This window comes from Gopherus flavomarginatus, chromosome 19 (genome assembly GCF_025201925.1).
Source record: "Gopherus flavomarginatus isolate rGopFla2 chromosome 19, rGopFla2.mat.asm, whole genome shotgun sequence".
NCBI lineage: Eukaryota > Metazoa > Chordata > Testudines > Testudinidae > Gopherus > Gopherus flavomarginatus.
The window spans coordinates 14,054,709-14,078,337 of NC_066635.1; the positions used below are offsets into that span (position 1 = coordinate 14,054,709).

The window sequence follows — 23,629 nt, forward strand, 5'->3', positions numbered from 1 at the left end:
GTCTAGAAGGGCAGTCTCATGGCAGAACCCCAACCCCAAAGCATACTAAATTTTTTTATTTGTGTGGGAAGACAAAATGTCTACTTAACTGAATCCCTGTGAGGAGACTTGAAATTGTACATGGTCTTTGAGTCTACAGTTTTACTAAGTGTATACTTTTAAATAGTGTCAGTGGGAAGGTTCTATCTATGGTGACAAATGTTTATATTTCCTATGGCTGCCTTGTAAAAATTAAAAAAACCTGTACAATAATGAATTTCTTAACATTATGAACTAAGGAGTAAGATTTTTACAACTGGTCTAGATTTTGATGTGAGCTGGTTTTTAAAAATCTTATAAAAAGCTAGTCAAATAAAAGCCTTCTTTGCCTTTAAGTGACAGCGTTGTGGGTTTTTCTTTACATTGGTGTGCAAAAGCTCCCTGGGAATTATGCACCTGATTACCCATTCTGAACAGGTTGCAATTCCAAGACCTACCCAATGGCACAGTTAGTTTTGAGCAGCTGTATCTTAGTCAAAATAGAGAACTTTAGGTCCTTGCCTGCTGTAAAGCAGCATTGCCAGCTGAGCTTCAAGCAGAAAAAGGAGATGAGCAGGATTTTTCCAAAATGTGGGTTCTTTATCCCTTAGCTACACATGCCAGGCAGTCCCTTTGATTTTAATTAGTCAAAACCTATAATAGATAAAAATGCTTTGAGTGCACTGAATAACAAATGGCAAGAATAAACGTTTCTCCTCCTTACAAGATGAATGGCAATTGGGGGTTGAGGTTTTTCTTAAGGGGCAGTGGCAGGGAGTTTGAAAATAGCATTCAACAACAAGCCATCACTGTTATGAAAAGTCTATTTTGTCTTTTTTTTTTTATAAAGGATCAGTACATACCAGTAAAACTTCAAATAAAAGCTCTTCCCTGGCTTAAAACAATAACCTTATCTACTTTTTGAAATCCAAATAGGAAGGAGTTCCAGCCCAGCATTACAAAGTTTTAAACAGTCTGGTTTGTCACCATGCAAAAGAAGAGAGTTAATTTAAATATAGATGGGGCAGCATTCAGGCATTGGTGCAGGATTGCTTACAAAAATTTGGACTTCGATCCTACTGGAATATTATGGGGGAGAATGAAGCAGGGCAATATTGTAGCCATCTGAAATAGTAAGTGGCAACAGAATTCACACAAACGGCCATAAAGTTTAAAAATTCTAAATGTCAGTATTTTGTAGCCACACACTGACTCAGATTGCTTTAAAAAACAACAAATACTCCTTTGTTTACTTATTCTCTTTAGAAAAAAGCTACAGCTCAAGGAACAGCATTGGCATGGAGTTCTAGAAGTTTATGGAAAACAGGACTCCTTTGCTTTGTTGAAACAGAGAATTAATATTTTGCTAAACTAAGATTACCTCTATTATAGAGCCTGACATTTTATATCAAAATAAGAAGTTTCTAATAAATGTTTGTTAACATTAACTAGTGCCATTGCATAAAAACAAACATTATAATGTTAAGCAACAAGTGTTACTTTAGTATATTAACTGTTAGTGTTTTCAGCTGTCTTACAGCAGTAGCATGAAAGACAAATGAAGTCCCAACAGTTAAAAATGGAATAGATACATTAGTTAGTCAAACCCTGTGAACTTTAAGGGGGGGTGGATCACACATTCTGACTTCAATCACCCAGGGCTTATCTACACAGGCACCTTTAGGAAACCTAATCTGAATAAACCAAAGGCATGGATTAGTTAAGCAATGTTAAATTCCTGTGTGGACACACTCATTCCGAATTAAAGTTGCCTTGCTTCTATTTATCTTAATTCACTTAGGCAGTAATTTCAGTGCCACTCTGGAGTAATTACAGAATTCCATGATTTTTAGTTACCCCCAATGTCAACTCACAGTATCACAGCCAGACACCATTTTGTATACTATGGTTTTGGCACACAGGTGCTTCTGAAGGTTTTATGCTAAGTGATCTAAGGCCACTAAATCTCAATGAAATTCATGCACTTAGCACCAATGCCTATGCTTTCCCATTCTTAGTTTTCAAAGCTCTGTAGAAACTTAAGTCCTCAACATCTCATGAGAGAGGTACAGGAAGCAAGTATCCCCAATTACACAGAACAGGAGTCAAACACCGATGCTATTGTCTTTCCTTAAAATCATTCAGTAGTAGTTAGCTCAGCCCTAAAGTTCAATACACTAGACCACACCTCTCTCATTTGAAAGTCCTGGTTAAGTGAGTTCAGTTCACTATTCCATTGCTGGGCAATACCACAGGGGTGGTCATGTGATATACTTTAATATAATCCCTGCACCATTGGCAGGAGAAATCCATAGAAGGAAAGACCTGAGCTGAACTGAAAGGTAGTATTCTAAAAATGGTTAATGGCTTATTCAAAGCAGAGTCACTTAAATCCAAACAGACAATACACCCCTCCAACTCCCATATATAGTTAATCCTTCATTTGCTCACACGTTGTTAATACTGTTTAAGGTCATCTCAGTCCAAGTGCCAACTGCATGCTGGAGCCTCCTCGCACACCATCTGAAAGCAGATTGGGAGAGTTTCTGAGACCGATGACCAGATCGCAAGTTTTGTGCCATTAGATACTGATAATTGGATATTGCTTGTTCTCTGCAGAGAATAAAGGAGTGTAATTAATAAACAGAGTAATGGGCAAAGTTAGTTGGTAGTTCAGTATACACAAGCTGCTGGAAAGTGGGCAGAAGTCAGGAAACAGTGTGCCTAGTATAGTGAGCAGATTTTATGAAGGCCATTAAAACAAATTCTCACTTCAGTCATGTTTTATCTGTTATGTGTGGTCAGCAATAGCAGCAGACAGATTAAGCAGCATGATATTAGGAAAAAAACATTAATGGGGATGGTCTAATTTTGCTTAAATGTTAAATATTATATGTCTAACATAGCTTTTACATCAGTGCTTGTTTTGTGAAGGGTGAGGGAAAGTTTAAAAAAAAAAGAAAATAGCCATTGTCTATAAGTTTATCTGCACAGGGCCTAATTGGAGGAAAAACTCCAGACTCCTACTCATGTCTAGTGGAGATCAGAAGGTAGAATTAGTTTCTACCGTAAAGTTGCTAAGTATGACATCCTCTTACCAACATATTAAGTTGCAAAAGTCATGGGCTTTTCCAACAGAAATAGAGGAGATGTTCAAACCAGCAAGTGAAGGCATGTAAATAGGCAGTAAAGTGAACTGAATTGCTAGTGTTAAGTTACATGCATTACCACTGGAAGTAACATGATCAACTTGTCATTTAATGGTTACAGTCCCCCCCCACTTTCTACCATGCAACACTACAGGCATTCATGCCCCAGCATGTTCTTGTTTGCGTATTTGTTCCTAATTAAAACACCTGCAACAACTCACATTACCTCTTTCCCGTTAAATAAAAAAATCCAGCATACACACCTTCAACACAATGGTGTAAACATGTAAAGATGTCACAGTGCAGCTTCAAGTGAAGATAATGTAAGCATTTAACTTATTTTCTATGGGAATTCCTTAATGGGAAGGTTCGGAGAAGTGATGCTGAAGACATGTTCAGAAATTAACAGTGGAGAACCTTTCTTGTTCCAGAGCCACTTACATGCAATTGCAGTATTTAAACACCAGCAAGAAAGATGTCAACTGCTGCTATTGACGCAGCATTGTCTTAACAGTTAGACATTAAGAATGGTGTAACACTTTTCTGACATGCTTTACATTGTTAGTGAGTAACCAATGAGAACTGAAGAGACAAAACATTAGTACCAGATGTTTTCTGGTCTGGGATGAGAAAAACAGCTATTTGCACAGAAGTAAACTATTGTTTCAGTGCAAACCCACACAGGGCTCAGTGACCTATAATCCACCAGCTGAAGCTGGGTTTGATGGCTGCACTGCATTATAACTGCAGCTAGGAGAGGCATGAACAGCACTGGTGATTTTGAGAAAGCAGCCTGTGGTTCTGTACATTAGTAAGGTTGTTTGTTAGGTTTTTTTAAGGTGCTTAATAAAGTTTTGTATGTACTTGTTCCCTTGAAAACAGCAGTTTTTCTCCATTCAGCCACATGCAAGTGAAGTAAGTATATTCAAAGCAAGCTTAAGAACAACTTTACCTGGTTGGTATTATCCTCAGTTACGAATGAGAGAAACTGTCATATCACTAACAGATGGAAGAATGAATATTAGGAATGAGGCTTTAGTGAACTTGAAATGGTTACGAACATTTAATTGACACATGGCTCTGTCAGGATTTTGGCCACTTGTGTCCACACCTGATCAGCTGAAAATGTGACCCATATAAAAAAAATGATTGAGGTAGAGAGAACTAGTTGGAATTGTGCAGGATTTCCACAAGTCTTTCTGAGGCAAATTATCTGGAACAGTAGTTCTCAACCAGCAGGCCACAAGCAGCTTTCAGGGGCTCCACCAAGCATGGTTGGCATTAGACTTGCTAGAGCCCAGGGCAGAAAGCCAGGGCCCCAAGCCCCACCACCCAGAGCTGAAGCCAAAGTCTGAGCAACTTAGCTTCGCAAGACCCCCTGTGGAATGGGGCCCAGGACAATTGCCCTGCTTCCTACCCCCTAAAACTGGCCCTGGCTTTTATATGCAGAAAGCCAGCTATGGCACAGGTTGGCCATGGAGGTGTTTTTTTAGCATGGGGGGGAGGGGAGGGCTCAAAGAGAGGTTGAGAACCCCTGATCTAGAAGATATGTAGTGCTAAGCTACATCCAGATGCTTGTTATCTGCAAGACAGGGCCCTGTAGTCTAGATCTAGTCCCCTGATGATGCAGAATTTGTAACCAGATCCAAGTAGAATTAAGAGGCAAGATTTAGGTTTAATATATTCAGTGTTCTTTAAGAACAACTTGAGAAAGTTTAGGAGGAGATTACTGTGGCACCAAACTTTTTAATCTGAAAACTCTTACCACGCTGCTCTTTGAAGATGCTCATTCTAAATGAGGTAACTATTACAAAATCACAGCAATCTCCCACATTTCAAAAGCTTCTTAAGATAGAATCACTGTGCAAGAATTTTAGTTCTTCTTACAAAAGAGAGGCTCCCACATCAAGATTTTTTTTACTGGGTCTGGACAATAACAACGTTCTCATCTTGTTACTATTTTGATGATCCCTGTGAAACAAATTTGACCCTCAACTCTTCAGGCCTTTCAACCTGAAATTTAGTTAATTTCAAAGTGAGGAACAGCTTCAGTGAATACACCTGCCCCTAAGTCACCCTTTAAGTTATTTTCTACTTTAAGTACTGCTACTTAAAGTTATTTTCTGCTACTTTAAGTTATTTTCCTTTCTTGATAGGGTTTTTCTTTCCCACACTTGTGTGTGCAAGACCTTCAACTAGAAGGGAAGATTGTGATAATGACTATTACACACTGTTGTCAAATGCACAAGCCAAACTAATTCTAGGTGTTAACTTGATTCAGATCCAAGTTTCAGGCAACATTCAAAGAATCTTATTGAAATGAAAGTCTAGTGCCTGGTACAATGAGATTCTAAGAAGCCTCTACTGGCCCCATTCTGGGTTATTAACCCACTTAGAATTGCTGCAAGGAGTTACCAGGCAAGATACAGTATCGGAGGCTGAGTGTGGTGCGGAGGATTCTGATTTACAGCAAGCAGCATCTAATCAAGGAGAATGTTTGTTACAGGCTTCGGTGGAGCTGCGAGCCAGTCTGCAGATGTCTGTCTAACTATGCAGTGTCTTAAAGCAGAGAGGCTGCATTACAGTTAAGGCATTTCTATTGCTCTTACTCATCTTGATTATGAGCTTTGAGGGATCATTTAATTTATATTTAGCAGTATCATTGACTCAGGATTGGAGATGTGAATCTTTAGTGATACCATCCTCTGCTGCACAAGCAGCATTAGAGAGGAGAAATAAACATCTCCCCCGATCGCAATACTGCTTACCTCTCCTCTCTCACAATGACATCATCGAACACCTGAGAAAGACGTTTCAGCCGGTGAATTCCCAAAGAGACTGATTCTAACTTGCAGTCAAACTCTCTGAAGGAAGAAAGCAGCATGCAATTAGAGGATTCAAACATTACCTAGGTGATTTAGCCCAGCCCCCTACCACTGCGGAAGTATCTACAATATATACCCTAGTGCTCCTTCTGGTCAAATTTTAAGCCTCTAGCCACTGCTACAACTCCCCATCCCAATGTTCAGCCTTAATCATGCCTTAACTCCATTCACCTCGCACCTAGAAAAGATAGTCTCAGAGCTAAGGCACTGGACTGGGATCCAGGAGGCATGCGTGGAACTCCCAATTCTGTCTTCACCTGATACCTTGGGCAAGACACGATCTCTCCGCTTCATGAAATACTTTCTCCCCGCAACCCTTTGTCCACTCTCCATGGCAGGGGGCCATATTTCTGTTTGTACAGCACCTAGTGCCACAGGCATAGGCCAAGACCCTAGATACCACCACAATACAAATAAATAATTCTGGGAAATGCAGAGCAGAATAGGATGAATCGATATCCAAGTGATATATCAAACAAACAGCATCAATGCAGAATTTAGAAGGTTAAGATTTCTTTAACTCAAGCCAGACTGGAGCTGGCATAATTACATGATGTAAACTTAATATCACCCTCCCACTGGATGCGGATGGTGCAAGAGATCTCAGTGTTTGTGATCATGCAAAATTAAGTTTCCACGGCCTAGTTTTATGCCAAACACTCTCTCTGTAAATAGGTGCACGTAACAACTTTATTACCTTCCTAACCATTATAACAGCACATAGTTTCAGCGGGAAAGATTAGTAGTGCTCAGCTGCTGTCTCTCAGGTAGCCAGACACTCTAGTCACAATAATAAAACAGCAATAGGAATGACAAACGATTGCAGCTTGCCTCTTTCTGCTGGCAGGGATAGGTGATGAATACGGGCTCTTTAGAGCTGCTGCTCTCCTTGATCTCCGGAGAGGGACAGCTTCTTTTCCAAGCCAGTAAGAGAAACTCCTCCATTCTTTCCCCACCAAGCTCTTTGCAGATCTGGATGAAAGGGAGGCTCTCCTGCTGGACCTGGGGGTGCAAGTGGGACCACACAATGGGGTGGCCAGCCTATTCTTCCGACTAGGAGTTCGAGGTGAAGTGCTTCTCTTGGCAGAGCAAGTGATGCCACTTCTCCTTGCAGGGGCTTTAGCTGGAGAGATGACTAGAGACTGCGGGCGGTTTTGGCAGGACTTCTGTATTTTCTGCAAGGCAGACATATCTGGGATTACGAACCGCTGTCTACAGTGTGCCAGCTCAACAAAATCCCAGCACATGAACAATTGCTACAATTCTTAGAACCAGGCTTAGACTAGGGCAGATGCACATCTGCCATTTCTGCTAAAGCAGTGGTCCCCAACGTGGTGCCCGCGGGCGCCATGGCACCCACCGAGGCATTTATGTGCACCCGCCTAGTGCCCAGCAGAGGACCTGCCGGGGACAGAGAACTCAGGCTTCGGGCGCGGTGTTCTCTGTTCCCGGCAGGTGCGGGGCCTGCCTAGTTCCCAGCACGGGAAAGAAACTGTGGCCCCACGCCTGCCAGGGACAGAGAACTCTGGGGCTGCAGGCGCTGGTGCCCTTGGTCCCCAGAAGGTGCGGGGTCCGCCTAGTGCCCAGCAGAGAAGACAATCTGGGGCCCTGTGCCTGCCGGGGACAGAGTACTCCAGAGCTGCGAGCACCAGTGTTCTCTGTCCTCTTGGCTTTTCTCCGGATTCATATATTATGTAATATTAAAATATGGTTTTTTTGTATTATTTAACATACAAATACAAAATAAGTCTTGAAAAATTGTTGGCGGCTGCCACGCTCTTCTGAAAACATGGAAGTGCTACTGGTCGCAAAAAGGTTGGGGACCACTGTGCTAAAGCCTCTTCCCCCTGATAGCGCTGAAATGGAGCAGAGTGCTTCATTTGATCCATTAGTCTTTGGGATTGATCCTGCTGCCACAGGAGCCCTGGACAAAGTTCTCACTGATTTCATGTGGAGCAGGATCAGGCTCCTGCCTTTAGAACCTGTTAAAGATGCCTTTAAACTGAAGGCCTTTGTTTAGAGAAAGAAGAGCAGCACAAACAAGATTCCCTTTCCTACCCTGCTAACATACCTCAACCCGCAGGGCTCTCCCCTGGGCTTCAAGTCTACTTGCAAACTCTGAGTCATAGCAGGTCGTGCTCCTGGCTAGCAGCATTTCCTAAAATAGCTTGTGCCCCCTAGCACAGGCTGCATGAAAAATTCAGCAAAACTCCTCATTGGTACAACTCCGATATTGCAGGTCCCATGAGACAAGTGCTCAGGCCTGATTCCGCAGCCTTTACACAAGCAAAAACTCCTTGCTGCCAGTGCTTGGCATTTCATCTGCAAAATAAGCTTAGAGTTAGCAGGAAGCACTTATTTCAAATTCTTCCCACTATGTACATGCCATTATAGAAACAATTCATAGTTAGCGAGCATACCAAGGTCATGCCATCTGTTTAACATATGGGGAGGCTAGTGTTTTGCTATTTCTAAAGCTGTTCCCAGGATTTCCACTGCTTCTCTTTGCCTCGGTGACTTTAAAAGGGTGCAGAGACAATTTGCTGCAAGAGAGATGCTGGAGAAGTCTCCTCGATCTAGGTCACATGGATGTAAAGAACCGTGACTTTGCAGATCAAGGACTAAATTCCAGCAGAATCTTCAGGAATGCTGTTTAATATTTTCCCTCCCCACTCCAAGGAATGCTGTTTAATATTTTCCCTCCCCACTCCAAACTAGAGCTCTGAAACCTGACCTGAACCCAAAGGGACCCGACTACATGTGTCCAGGTCAGGTCAGAAAACAACCTCACACACTCAGGGTCAAGTCTGCCTGTAGGTAGCTGCACACCCTGTTCCTATTGACTGCCGTTGCCTCTCAGCACTGTGTGCTGTGGAGCCAAGTGCTGATGACTGAGCACAGGAGTGCAACAAGGCCATGGCAGCTGGCAGGAGAGGGGCATGCAGCCACTGACCCGCTGACCCAACAGGCAGAAGGAGTGTGAAGCCCCTACCAGGCTGAGCTCCAAGGACGAGGCACTGACGCACATTCATGGTTGGGTCTGAAAACGACACGACACTTGGACCTGGGTCAGCAATTGGCTAATCGGTTTTAGATCAGGCTTTAAAAATTAGATCTCTTCTCCACATGCAGTCTGTCTAAGGTTGTACATTTTTAACATCCCTGATCTTTAGGAATTTCCATAAGGTATGTCTTTGTGAACCCAGTCAGTCCATATTCAGACTATGTAAGTGGGTGATATTCTACTGATTTCATAGAATATCAGGGTTGGAAGGGACCTCAGGAGGTCATCTAGTCCAACCCCCATCTTCTCCCCCTGCCTCCAAATACAGTATAACTAAAGTCCCATATTTCTCTCACCCCTGAGCTCTTAAGTTTCCATAAAGCATGTTCTTTGAGAGCCCAGAAAAATCTATTAGTTTATCAGGTCTCCTTCATTTACTATTTTTAAAGTGTCTCTCTAGTGATGTCCCACGTAATGCACTCAGAGGGAAAGCGGTTTTACAGTTGCTGGAGATTTTGCTCAAAATAACATGACCAAGACTCTTTGTTTTTGTATATTGTTCCTACATGTCACTTTCCCTTGTTTGTGCTGCTCTTCTTTCTCTGTGGCAGCCAGCCAGCTACATATTATAAAGCATTTACTAGTTATGAAATACAGATACTATGTCCGGCAATAAAGCACTTTGCAATCTACAGCTGAAGAGTGCTGTATAGAAGAGCGCTGTATAGAAGAGCTAGATATTATTAGTCCTGAAACAGGACACCACGCTATGAACAGAACTGCCATCCATAGTACATTACAAGGGTCATTACCTGAGACACTGTTCCAAAGGCATTTTTTGCTGTTCTTGTGATAGCCCGGAAGCTTTGTTGCTTCTCTTTTGCTTCCAGACTTTCCCAAGTTGGATTCTCACTGAGGTTCATCTCTACTTGCTTTAAGGGCATTCGCTTTCTCAGAGACATGCGGAGGGTATTGAGAGCGCTTGAAGAAGGCTTCTTTCTAAATTTGTCAGGCACTGGGCTCTCATTTTCAAAGTCAGCCAGTAGCTGGTGGCTCCTCCAGCCAATTGTAGCCCCGACACTTTGTAACACTGATGCCATCACTCTTCGCTTCTTGGTTCAAAGGGGATCAGACAAAGCTGTTAAAAATAATGCACCAAATGAGAACACAGCCCCAACACAAATCAGTCCAGATGATAAAGGCTAAACATATTGCACAGCACATTCAACAGGTTGTTTGAAAGGACTCATCCTCATTTCCCAAATCCCCTTCAAAACATGAGACCAGCAACAAGTACCAGGCTGAGCAGGTTTGATTGGTTTAACAGGAAACGCTGTCCATTTCTGTAACTACCCATGTTTTTTGAGGGAAAAAAAGACAAAGATGTAACAGAAACTTTTCCCCAGGTGTTCTGGACAAGACTGCAATTGGAGGAGGAAACTGGTTAAAGCTCTGAGAGCCAACAGAAGTGAATCATTACTAGTCAAACAGTACTTTGGGCGTCTATTTCTGTTCAGTGAAGATTCCAGTCTTTTACACCACTCTGGTTTTACATTTCTCCCCACAGGCCCATTATCTCTCTACTTCCCATTGCCAGCTCCTCACATCAGCCCCGGTGAATCTAAGACCGAAGTTTACTATACAAGATTAAATATATGAATACCCTGTAATGGCAAGAGTTTGTTATGTGTCATATTGAGATTATGTCCTAAATTTGGAACTTGGTTAATTAGATCACTCCCTTTTGAGGTACCAGCTGAAGTCACAACTGCAGTAGTGTGCACACACAATGGATAGGGAATGGTATTACCAGCAAAAGAGATCTGCTACATGTTATAGTTAACAATGCATTCCTGATTTCTATACAGTAGCTTGTTCAAAATTATTTGGGAAATAATCTTTTAAATTACTTTCACTCTTGCTAATAAGCAAGCCACCCAGGGTGAATTAATGAACTGTGTCAATTCATAAGCACTGTTTAGAAAAGCCAGGCGATTGCATCCAAATGTGAGCCAAGATAAAACTGAACTAGCTTTCTCAACACCTCACTGCATATTAATAAAGGCACTGTAGTGTGTATGCATAATGATGTCTTAATACAGGAGTTCTCCAGTTTTTAAAACCGTGCTGCACATCTTAGTAAAGAGTGTCTTGTAGATACCTTTCCACCCATACACAACTTCCTGGACCCTCTCCCCTCCCCTCCAGCTAACATGCCCTCATCAACCGCAGCACTTGGTTACGTGAAACAGGAATAGTAGAAAAGCATTTAATATATTTTTAGATTCTTTAAATGCAGTTTTGCACACGGGAATGACAATGTACTAGCACCATGTGATCAATCAGCTCTCCAGAAACCTGTTTGATAACCCGTGCCTTGCTTAGAGACCTCACTTCAGCAAGCCATTAAATCTTTGCTGAGAAGTGGTGATAGACCAATTTATTGTGTGCATTCACACAGTGGAGCACAGCGCGAAGATGAGCGAAGTGCAGATCAAAGGGCCTCTCCTGTTATATTCTGATTCTCAAGAGTCATTGTCCCAACGGGTATTGCATGTTATGTTCTTTGCATAGAGCTGGAGAGTACGGCAAGTTCAGTTATAACCTGCTAATAATAAAGTGTGTTCAGCTTCTAAAATGTGCAGTTTCTGGGTGTTAAAGACAATAACAGACAGTTTCAAGTCACTTGATAAAATTTAAAATCGATTTTCCCTAACAGTAGCTTTATACACCTCTGTTAAGTTCCTAACCTACTCTCTTCCAGGATTCACATTTCTGTACCCAGTGCTGTCTAAATACAGCTATGGCCCTCTGTATCAAGCCTTCTGTTATAGTTCACTGAGTGTCTTGCAACAAACACCAGAAGCGTAGTGAACATAAATTAGTGCATATGCCCATCTCTGACATCTTTTTACTGGGATTCTCCTATCCTGTACGGTCCTGACTAGAGGAGAATTCCTTCCCAGCCCCACATCTGGAGATTGGTTAGATCCTGAGCATGTAAGCAAGAACCAGACAGCCAAGCACCTGAGAGAGAGAGAGAGAGAGAGAGAGAGAGAGAGAGAATGCTCCGTGGCACCTCAGAGCCTTGTCCAGTGTCCTATCTCCAAGGCTTCAGAGGAAGGAAATCAAAACCCACTATGTGGGGGGTGCGCAGGGTGGAGAAAGAGAGAATCCCATCCTGACTCCTGCAGGTGGCTGGCTGAAACCCTGGTCCCAGAAACCCATCCTCAAGGAACTCCATGACTAACCTCTCTCCAGTCCAATTCACCTTTCACCAAAAGCTTATAGCTTTATCCCCTTTAGCCAGTTCCTGATCCATCTTACAATTTTTATACTGATCCCCAATAGCAACTACCATAATTTAACTAATTATTTCTCATGTGGCACTGTGTCAAATGCGTTACTGAACTCCAAGTGTATTAAATCTACTGCACTTTCCTTATCTTAAAAAAAAAATCTGCTATTTTCTCAAAGGAGGAAATCAGGTTAGTCTGGCACGATCCACCTCTAGTTAACCCACGTTACATTACACTATTTACAGCAGAGCCTCAGAATTACAAACACCAGAGTTACAAACTGACAGGCCAACCATTCACCTCACTTGGAGTTGGAAGTTTGCAATCAGGCAGCAGCAGAGACAAAAAAACAAAACCAAAACAAAACAGCAGGAAATACTGTATTAAACTACTAAAAAAAATTAAGGGAAAGTTTAAAAAGATTTGACAAGGTAAGAAAACTGTTTCTGTGCTGGTTTCTTTTAAATTAAGATGGTTAAAAGCAGCATTTTTCTTTTGCACAGTAAAGTATCAAAACTGTATTAAGTCAATGTTCAGTTGTAAACTTTTGAAAGAACTATAATGTTTTGTTCAGAGTTAAACATTTCAGAGTTATGAACAACCTCCATTCCTGAGGAGTTTTTAACTTTGATGTTCGACAGGACCTCCATAAACTCCTTCAAAATTTGTTCTAGACCAGTGGTTCTCCGACTTTTGTACTGGTGACCCCTTTCACATAGCAAGCCTGAGTGCGACCCTCCCCCAATAAATATATAAAAAGGTGTTTTAAACACCACTATAAATGCTGGAGGCAAAACAGGATTTGGGGTGGAGGCTGATAGCTTGCGACTCCCCCATGTAATAACCTTGCAACCCCTTCAGGTGTCCCAACCTCCAGTTTGAGAACCCCCATTTTAGACCGTTTGTGTGCGCGCCAGTGCGCGCGCGCGCACACACACACACACACACACACACACACACACACACAAAAAGCTTGCAATAGAAGACCAAAAGCAGACAGGGCAAGGAATTTGTAATGAACTGAGATTACACCACCAATTCCTAGCTTTTACATAGCACTTTGATATCTACAGATAAAAGGTAGATCTGTATCAGCATTCCACATTTGACAGATGGGAAACTGAGGCACAGAGGGGACCATCACCCACAGTCATCCAGAGGCAGGAACAGACCCCAGCTTAGGTGCTAGAACTACAGGTGCTGCCGCACCCCCTGGTTTGAAGGGTTTACAGTTTGGGTCACTGGGTCTCAGCACCCCCCACTACACACGTTGTTCTGGAACCGAGCGCTCCCGAGCCCCAGGCCAGTCTGCCCACTGGCAGAGTCACTGTTTACCTGGTAGCAGGGCCGATGGCGCTGGGGCAGGACGGGGGGAGCCAGGGATGGGGATGCTGACAAAGGCAGGGGCAGCAAACAGCTCCCCAGCAAAACCGCAGCAGCCAGGGCACAATGCAGAGGACCGTGCCTCCCACCTCGCCCTCGGCGTGAAGCGCTGCAGCTGACGGCCACGGGCGAGGCGCCTGCTGCTTCCCAGCCCAGCCCGGGCTTTGTTCCTGGAGGGCCCCGGGCTTGCAACACTGTAGCGGCTTCAGCTTCCCCCCCCCCCGCCGCCGCGGCTCGCCGGAGCCCCCCCAAGGCTGCCTCCCCCCCGGCACCAGACTCACCGCTCCCAGCCCGGCCCCGCTTGCACCAGCTCCCGCCGCTTTATCTGCAATCGCCTTCGGGTTTGAATTGCGCGCTGTTTCCTTCCTCCCCTAGGATTGGCTCGCTCCTGCCTTTGCTGCTCTCCCGTGCAATGGGGGGACACACACACCCCCTGAAGAGGCGGGAGAACATATAATCCAGGCGATAGGCTGCAGCTGGGCGAGCTTGCGGGGGGCGGTGTCTGGGATGCGGACGTGCAGCCTTGGCCCTGTAGCCGTAGCTTACCCACCCCCCTGCCTGGAACCAGTCGGGGTGGGTTCACATTTGCAAGCCGTGCAGTTTGAATTGCCCCAGGGGAACAGAACAAGGTGGGGCTGTTTTGTGCCATGGTCATGGCCATGTCTTGGAAACCTCCCTACTCACTGTCTAATACAGTGGTTCTCAAACTTTTGTGCGGGTGACCTCTTTCACACAACAAGCCTCTGTGTGTGACCCCCCCTTATAAATTAAAGAAAAAGTTATAATATATTTAACACCATTATAAATGCTGGAGGCAAAGTGGGGTTTGGGGTGGCAGCTGACAGCTCAGGACCCCCCATGTAATAACCTTCTGAGGGGTCCCAACCTCCAGTTTGAGAACCACTGGAAGGGCCAAGTCTTGCAAGTAAAAAGAGACAGGAAAACGTGTGTGAGAGAGAGAAAGAAAAGAAAGAAAGAAAGAAACCCCCTCAGGTTTCCTATCCAGGCTGTTGGTATGGCTCCCTCACACTGGATCTTTGTAAGAGGCCCCTTGGGAGATTGTATACTATGGCAGGGTGGCATATTGCCTGCTTGCATCTGATCCAGCTGAGTGGGGAATGGTATCTGTGCTTTTCAAATAGCACTAGCTACTATTGATCCCATGTGCACCAGCTCTTGTCCAGCTCTGTAGCTCAGAACACTGGTTAACAGATGGATTCCCCCATTGTACCTACACAAGTTCCCATAATCTGCAGGGTCTAGTTATGAATAATTAAAGACAACCATGCACTGTTACAGTCTGCCTTCTGCACCTCACCTATTCAGAGCAGAACCAGAACACTTACATTTTCTATACATCTGTCCCTAGGCCTCAGACTAGCAGTTGGGCAGTGGTGGGGAAATAGATATACTTTGAATACAAGCTGGCATAAATACTCAGGTCCTAAATGCAGGGTTCATGAAATCTCCCCCCCCCACACCTTATAAAGAAGGGGGATTATTAACACCAGTGTCCTACCCAAACTCCAGTTTAGCTTGTTATACAGTGCTTCATACCTGAACTCCCACTGCTCTTTCAATTAGGGAAGATGTTCTTTTCTTACCCGTAAAATGGAGCCAACCCACAGAATCGATATAAAACAAAAAGAAACTGTATCTTACCAGGATAGACTTTTCTCTAGAAGACCAGGCGTAGCATTAACCAGTTTTCACAGAGCAGCTAAGTCCTTACTCAAGCTACAAACACTGCAACACTCATGACTAGACTACTAGGGAAAAAGAGAGTTTCCTTCATAGCTTGCACAAGACCTCCTAATTAGTCCACCAGCTCTCCTCTCATTAGCCACCCTTCTACACCTGCAGAAGACTTGAAAAGTGAATTAACTCTTTGCCTGCTGGCTCCTCCACACACTGTCATATATTTTGTGCAGCATTGCCATGCTCTGTTAAATAATTGCTCTGTTTCACCCCAAAGGAAGCTATGTTTTAGGGATTGATGATGCAATCACCGTTTGCAGCTTGCAAAGCACACTGGTATCCATCAGGCTGAAAGGTATTTGTATAATGTATAAGACCACAGTCATCTTCATCTGCCCCTTCCCCAAACCTCCTCTATGCAGAGATTTGTCATGTTGCAGACAAGAGTTGCATCTGACCTGTGCCTGAGATAGGAGAGGGAGGTGGGTTGGCATTTACCTGCATTCTGGGCTGTTAGAGATGGAGCAAGGCAGGGGGATGGGATGGGAGCAACAGTTACAGAAGTCACAGGAGAGCAGTGAGCCACAAACAACAATTGCAGTGACTTATTAGTTGCAGATGTGTGAGGATGCTGTAGCTTTTTAGCAATCTAAAACCACAGATGTGGTTTGGTGATTCACAGTGACCTGACCCAGCGGTAGGTTTATGCACACTTTGAATAATAAAGTAACCACAACTTAACCACAAGCAGCACCTCTGGGCTAACTCAAGTACACACAAGCTGGGACCTGAGGGAGTTAGGCACATAGACCCCACTTCAATTCAGGGGGGGTTGGGTGCCTAACTACCTTAGGTTGCCCTTTGAAAACCCCAGCCACAGTTGTTATTGCTAACACCCTGGGCCAAATCCTGTATATCTTCCTCAGAGAGCACTCCCTTTGGTTTCATAAGAGCTCTGAGTAAGACCAGCTGGATTTGATGTTCAAAATGAGTTTTAATCCATGTGTCTATTTAACATTATAATGAACAGAAGGGGGAAAACATCTCATTTTAACATCATCTTCCACTACTGGTAAGGCTTTGAATCAAAATCATATACAGTACAGTATGTGGTGTATATCTGGGCTTAATGCACAGAAAACACAGGTGCAGAGAATCAGTCTGTTTATGCAGCTCCAGAGGAAAATAATTCAAGTACTCACTGTTAAGCCATTTCCCCACAAGACTTTTTTTGAACTTTATCCTCCTTTTGAAAAATGAAGGTGGATTATGGTGTGAAGCTGATTATTAATTCCCCCCCCCACACACACACACACTGTGAACTCCATTTTGCATTGCTTTTCTCTTCACTAAACTCAATGCTGACATCTAGTGATGCTATATAACACAACAACACCATAACACAAGAATCTATAGCTTAAGGAGTGAGTGCAATGGGTTTTGAACCACAGAAGTCAGAGGTGGAAAAGCCCTGTCTCCGTGCCCATGCAGGGATTGGGCTGCACAGAAATTTTCTAGTGTTTTATGTGCTCTGATTTTAAAAGTCTGAAGTGACAGAGCTTCATCCACTTCCGGTCAGGAGACTATCCAATAGCCCAATACATCTCTATCAAGAAAGCTGCACAAATGTTTCCTTTAATATCATCCCGATTCCCATCACTCCCTGCAAAACCCCCAAATGCACTATTTCAAACTCCTCTCTGTCCTTTTGTGTGCATTAGCTTCAGATTTCTATAAAATCATTTCCCCCCTTTTCTCTACAGGAAAGAGAAGGGAACTGGATCTGCCTTGCTTCAATCAACTTTTGAGTGCTACATCTCTCTATCTACAGTATCTTTGAGATAACAGATGTACATTCAAGTATCCCTATCTGAAGGCAGAATTTGGTCCTTTATCTGACTGCCCTCTATGCAAGTGATCATTTTGAGTGTAAGAAGGACAGCTATTAAAAACCAAAAACAATGGGTTCAGACTACAATCAGATCTCCCCACGCTAACGGGTGTTCTCCTCTCATCTGACCTGGGGTTTTGGCTCAGTTCTATTGATATTAAAAACAAAATGTCAACCTGCATTTCAAAGCCTGTTTGTGAAATGAAAGCCTCAAGTTTCAAGCCTTTATGGTTACAGATAAAAGTCTTCAAAATGTAGGGTGGAGAGCTGAGAATGGCTCCCATTCATGTAATTTTGTTAACTGTGAAATCTGATTGTGACAATAAAATGCAAGAAAGAGAGCTGGTCATAGTAGGAAGATCTGCACAACCTGCTTGAGTAGCAGCATCTTATTTTGATATTACAAGTGTATGGGGCTTGGTTTTTAGGTAGAGTCTGGGGAAATAATCATTCCCCCCGTTGCTGTCCTGGAAGCATGTCAGTGATCTTAGCTAATCACGTTTTAAGACTTGTAGGTTGGGAGGCTGCTTTGGGTAGAAGCACATTTATTCTCCAGATCGGTTTCTCTACAAACTTACTAACAAAGCACAAGCTTCTCCATAGAACTTGGCCTTGGGTGGAGGGAAGTTAGATCCTGGTCTATTAAAGTTCTGATGAAAGCAAGGCCTTATCTCATCACCAGTGGCACCAGCCTGTATTGCATGCACGTCGTCATGACCCCCTGCTGCACATTCACCCAGCTGCTGTTTTGGGGTCCCACCACACTAGGGTTGCCCTGGAGTCTCCAGGAATTAAAGATTAATCTTTAATGAAAGATAATGTGATGAAATCTCCAGAAATTCATCCAAAAAAAATATTTGGCAACCCTACACCACAATAGACCTTTGTGCTCATCAGCTTCCCTTGCTCTGGGTAGCACCGTCTTTTTCTTTGGCCTCTCTGGCACATTTCTTGGGCACATATTCCATCACAGAAGGGAACTCAGAGTGCAGTTGCCAGAGGCCCCCAGGACCAAAGCTGATCCCTTCCCCGCAAAGACACATCAGTTGCATGAGCACATCCTTTCCCAGAGCTCCAGCCTTGTGAGCAGTCTGGGTTAGAGTTTACTTCTTCAGGGATAATAAACAGGCTTTGTAAAAGTTTGTAACACAGTTATTCCACAAGAAATATACAGACTTAGACAAAACAATAAAGACCTATGCTCCCTCCCTTCCTGCCTCAGTTTCCTCACCAATCTTGATTTGGCCAGAGTCCTCTGTGACCTCCAAGTACCCCCCGTCCTTCAGAAGGCTTCTCCCCTGATTCACAGGATATTTCTCCCCCTCTCTCCTGCAGCCAGTGTCCTTCTTATTCAGATGGCCCCTCAGTAAAAGAAGGATCCTTCTATTACAAAAACATGCTCCTCTCTTTTCCCAAGTCTCCTTGAGTCCCTCTCAGTTTTTAATTGACCAATCTATTCATAAACAAACATGCTGATACCGCTCTCCGGTCTCCTTAGCACAACAAGGCAGAACACAGAAAGATACAGTTTAAGACATAAGAATACAGACTGCTCATAAAATCCATCTGGAGTAAGTTGTACAAGAATACATTTTCCCCTCCCCTTTGCTTTCGCAGCGTGTAAGACTGCTCAGCTGGCTGCACTGCTCCTGTCTGCAATGAAGTCAAGTCAGTGCCCATGACATCACAAAGACTACCTCTTGCTCCCTGGCAATGGCTGAGCTCCCTAGGGTGGGAGAACAGGCAAGGTGATCATTGAACGCTGCAGGGAGTAAGGCTGTTGGGGTTTGAATGCCTCCTAAGCAGAACGGGTAACTAACTTCTTCTTGCATTCCAAGCATTTCTTGTCTCTTATTTTCACCACTCTTCATCAGATCTCCTGACTCCTAGAGCTAATCCCAGAGCTAGACCAGTTTCAAAAATGTTTTGAAAATCTTCCGCAGGTTTTTAAAGGGCCAGCTGAAACAGGCTGTGATGTTAACCCAGAAAAGCTAAGATCAGCAGATGTAGATAGTCCATTTAGATAGTGCTGTTAATCTTTTCAGTGTAAAGGAAGCAACTCTTTGTACAGCCCCAAGCACATAGCATGCTTCCAGAAAGAACTGATCCCCCACAAGAGACATCTTCCATTTTATCGGTATTTTCTAGGAGCTTCTAGAGTTTACAGAGACAAAAAATTTAGCAGATTGATACTGATACCTCTCTATCATTTTACCATGTGATGTTTAAGCTTTATGGAGGCCACAGTACTGAAATCGTACCCTTTGCTATTGGTGTGATTGTACTCTTCTCATTGCTTTTCTCTTTTGATTTAGTTTAGATCTCAGGTTAGACCTAAGAGCTCATGTGGTCACCAGCATTTGGATGTAAGGAGGCAAAGGATGGATTGTTGCTTTTGAATATAAAGAGGCAGGAGTTTTGCTATTCACGTAGAAGTGTTTGATCTGTCAAGTAACATTAAACAAACTAGCCACAGCCTTCCTGATCTAGAGACCATCTAAGCTTTGATTTTGCACCCAGCAGGAACTGACTGACTGACTGTCTCCTTGATGGAGAATGACAGCGAACTCCAGCAGAGTTGCTGGGCTTATTTGCCCAATGTCTGCCTGAGCCATGTGTTCTGGTGGCTAGATGACAGGGACAGATCTCAGGCTGCTTTGGTCTGTAAGAGATGGAATCAAGCCATGTACTCAGGCTCTCTCTGGAGAACGAGAACAATCACCTTCAGTGGGCGGCCATCCAGGTCAAACACATCCGAGTTTGAATCTGCTCTGTGGTATGTCAAGAGATTCGGCAAGTACTTGGAACACCTAGAGATCAAGTTTCTGAATCCTTACAATGCTGTCTTGACCCGAAAATTTCAAGTGACTATGAGGGGGCTTCTCTCGCGCTTGGGCAAATGTAACACTCGTCTGGTATCCCTGACTATTCAGCACCTGGAGTTGGACCGATTGGTCTGGAGAAACATAATTAAGAATCAGTTTATCAAGAGCTTAATTATTTTCCTGAAAAGAATGGGCACACATCTTGTTCATCTCAGCTTGAAAGGAGCAAGAGTGACACTGGAAGAAGGCTGTGAGCTTTTGAGCTCTTTGAGCTACTTGAAAAACAAAAGTTTTGCCTCTGAAATCAACATAGAAGACTTCTTCAGCCACCATCTTTCCATCTACAGCAGCCCCTTGTTCCACCAGACTATGTCCACGTTCCGCAACCTGGTCATCCTGACTCTCAATTACAACTGCATCTCGGATGAATTGCTGGACATCCTGTGCGAGAACAACGCCCATTCTCTCTGGACTATAAACATCAAGTGCCACATTCATGACCCTCATGGGCAGGTAGTTTGGGGGATGTCCTGGGCCAACCTAGCCAAGAGAGCACCCAAACTGAAAGTGAACTTCTTCTTTGAAAGAGTCATGAAGCACGACAGTCTAGCCAGAATACTCTTAGCGGAGATCCCACTTAGAAGCATCAGTCTACGGAGCTGCTATTTCAGTGACCCGGATTGGTCGATGAGGCCGACCCTCACCACTCTCTTACCAGCCTACAAGCACAGTCTGCAGGTATGGTGGGAACAGCAATAGTTTATCATTTTGTCACTAATCTAACCATGGCCACATGGGCGTTGTACCAAACTGTCGGTGTAAAAGTGAAACCCTGACCCATGAGGTCATTAGAGCTCCACAAGGTAGTTTTTCCACAAGAAATGTGAGCACCAGCTTCCCAGCCAAAGTCCAGTTTAGCTAATTACATTCTGCCCATCTAAATTCCTCCATCAGCCTCAGCTGGACACATTAACTGTACTGAGCTAGCACCTAGAGATCCCAACTGGGCCCACTGAAATATGTATTTACACACACAAAGAAAAGATTGTCCCAGCCGTGAAAAGATTACTTCCTCTCCATAAGCTGCTGTGCAGCTTAAAAAGTTGCAACTTTGTACCACAGAGGTGGCCGTGGTTTAGTGGAGAGAAGAAGATACAGTGTTTCTTTCAAACAATTCAGATATGAGATTGTAAAGTGCTTTGAAATCTTCCTAGGCATAAGTATATGCATCAGTGTAAGTTATTACTTTATAATCTTGCAGCTTCTATACTAGGTTTTCTATACAAGGTTTATCACGTAAATCAATTTCTAGCAGGGTTTCTCAAACAGGGGTCGCCAGTTGTGTAGGGAAAGCCCCTGGCGGGCCGGGCTGGTGTTTTTACCTGCCCCATCTGTAGGTCTGGCCGATTGTGGCTCCGGGCCAATGGGAGCTGCTGGAAGTGTCGCGGGAGCCGCGATCGGCCAGACCTGTGGACGGGGCAGGTAAACACACGGCCTGGCCTGCCAGGGGCTTTCCCTACACAAGCAGTGACCCCTGTTTGAGAAACCCTGATTTATAGGAAGAAAAAAAATGCTGTCTAGTATGTCCCTTGACAGACATTCTTTGTGGCTAACTATTGAAAATGGTCATTTGCATCAGTGAGTAGTGATTGCTGTTAACTTTCTCTGCTGCATCAAGCACGGTTACATCACAATGTTCCTTTCATTTACATTCAGCCCTTTGAATTATAATTATCCCCCCCCCCACACACAAATGTTTTGGGGATCAAAAAAAACTCTCCAGAATTGATTTCTGGAAATCCATATAAGAACCTCTCATAACACATTACAGGGACTCTGAGCATTATTTAATGCATTTTCCATCACTATTGGAAGGTCTTTTTGGAAGGGGCTATCTGTATACAGTGACTAACACAACAGGGCTCAATTCTGATTGGGGCCTTTGGGTGCTATTATGCTAGAATTATAAGTTACATAAGCTCTAAGTTACAAAAAATGACCTGCCTGTAAGTCAACCTTATCAGCAGCGCAAGGAAAGACTTGCTGATTGACTCCCAGGGCAATTGCAATAGCAGAACGCCTGGGTCATCGATCTAGATATTCACTATTTGTCTTTTCTAGAAATTAACGCTCGAATTCAACAACAGCCATGAATCACTGGATGAGGAGCTGCTGCAGCTTGTGTTATCATGCAAGCGGCTGTTCTTCCTAAAAATCTGGGCCTTCCTCCGTGTTGCATTTGTGGAGAGGCTGTTACAAAATCAAGCAGAAGGGAAATGCACTTTGAGGACCATGAAGGTAAAATCCTGTGTTTCAAAAGTTGCATTCCATCCAAAGAACCGCAAGTAGAAGCACAGATTTATGAACAGGGTAATGCAGCCCCTTCCTTTGAATGTTGGTTTAAGGTTACTGTTAACACACAGGAGGAAAGGATTGCGAGGAAGTGCAAGAACCATACATGTACTGTATTTCCAAATTCCACTTGAGAGGAGACCATTCAGGCATGGATCTCCCTAGGCCTGACCAGGTCCATGAAACGTATTCCAAAATAATACAGCTCTGTTTCACAATAGCTGGGGAGCACCATGCAAAGCATAGTCCTGCTACAAACTACAGCCAAGGGAAACAATGTTTGCACTGGTCTAAATGAGCCATGCTACCCGAGAGCCAGCAGGGTCCAAGGACGAGCAGAGCTGGCTTGTGCCTCTATAGATCCCCCAAGATCTGTGCAGGTCCCAGGAATCTATGGCTGCTGGAGAAGCCCTCTTTAGCCCACTGAGTCTTTCCTTCCCCAGTATCTCCTTCCATTGAAATGGCCCAAGGAGGGGTTGGTGAGAGTCTTAGTTTTCACTCAGCATTTCATGAGGCACAACTTTCACTGGCAGGCCTGAGAGTCTTGCCCAAGCAAAAACTGAGCAAGGGTTTCAGGATTTGACCCAGTCATGACCTGTCTTATTAGATATTACGCTTATCTAGAAACCTCAATAGTCACGTTGGCTTTGGAGCTTAATTTTGGCCAGTGAATACGCTTCTTACAGATATGATTTTGCTTCATCCGCACAGGTGAGGATTTACACAAATCGGTATGAAACCATTGAAGAAGATAGAATCTTGCGAGATATTTTCAGGAGATATCGAGACCTGATTGACTCAGAGCTTAATTATTTCGTCATCGCCTACCCGATGATGTGAGAGGCATGTAATCTGTGAGGTGAAAAAAATGAAAAAAAAAATCAGTCACATCTAGAAATGCCTGAATTCATCCTTTGGAGGAAGTCTATAGGGGAGCTGAATGTCATTAGCAGTGTTCCTGAAAGGGAAAGTCAACTAAAACTGAAACGGGGGCAGTGTGGCCCAGCAGATAGGAAACTGGAGTGAGATTCAGGTGACCTGGTCTTAGGGTCTAATTCCTGGGCAAGGCACCACCACTTTCTGTGCCTCTGTGTCCTCTCCCACCCATTGTCTTGTTTATTTAGA

The 23,629-nt window shown here is 43.8% G+C and overlaps 2 protein-coding genes across 2 annotated transcripts; one reads left to right on the forward strand and one right to left on the reverse strand.

Moving 5' to 3' along the window:
- Positions 1 to 2,225: 2,225 nt before the first annotated feature.
- On the reverse strand, positions 2,226 to 13,770 carry PIMREG (PICALM interacting mitotic regulator). The gene is made up of 5 exons (XM_050929654.1): positions 13,691 to 13,770; positions 9,869 to 10,194; positions 6,884 to 7,227; positions 5,936 to 6,031; positions 2,226 to 2,631 (listed from the first exon to the last, which is right to left on the reverse strand). The coding sequence occupies exons 2-5, from the start codon at positions 10,154 to 10,156 to the stop codon at positions 2,466 to 2,468; spliced, it is 894 nt and encodes a 297-aa protein (XP_050785611.1). The 5' UTR covers positions 10,157 to 10,194; positions 13,691 to 13,770; the 3' UTR covers positions 2,226 to 2,465.
- Positions 13,771 to 19,876: 6,106 nt separating this feature from the next.
- On the forward strand, positions 19,877 to 23,344 carry LOC127037274 (F-box only protein 39-like). Its single transcript, XM_050928759.1, has 3 exons — positions 19,877 to 20,890; positions 22,274 to 22,450; positions 23,216 to 23,344. Exons 1-3 carry the CDS (start codon positions 19,877 to 19,879, stop codon positions 23,342 to 23,344), a joined length of 1,320 nt encoding a protein of 439 aa, XP_050784716.1.
- Positions 23,345 to 23,629: the final 285 nt, after the last annotated feature.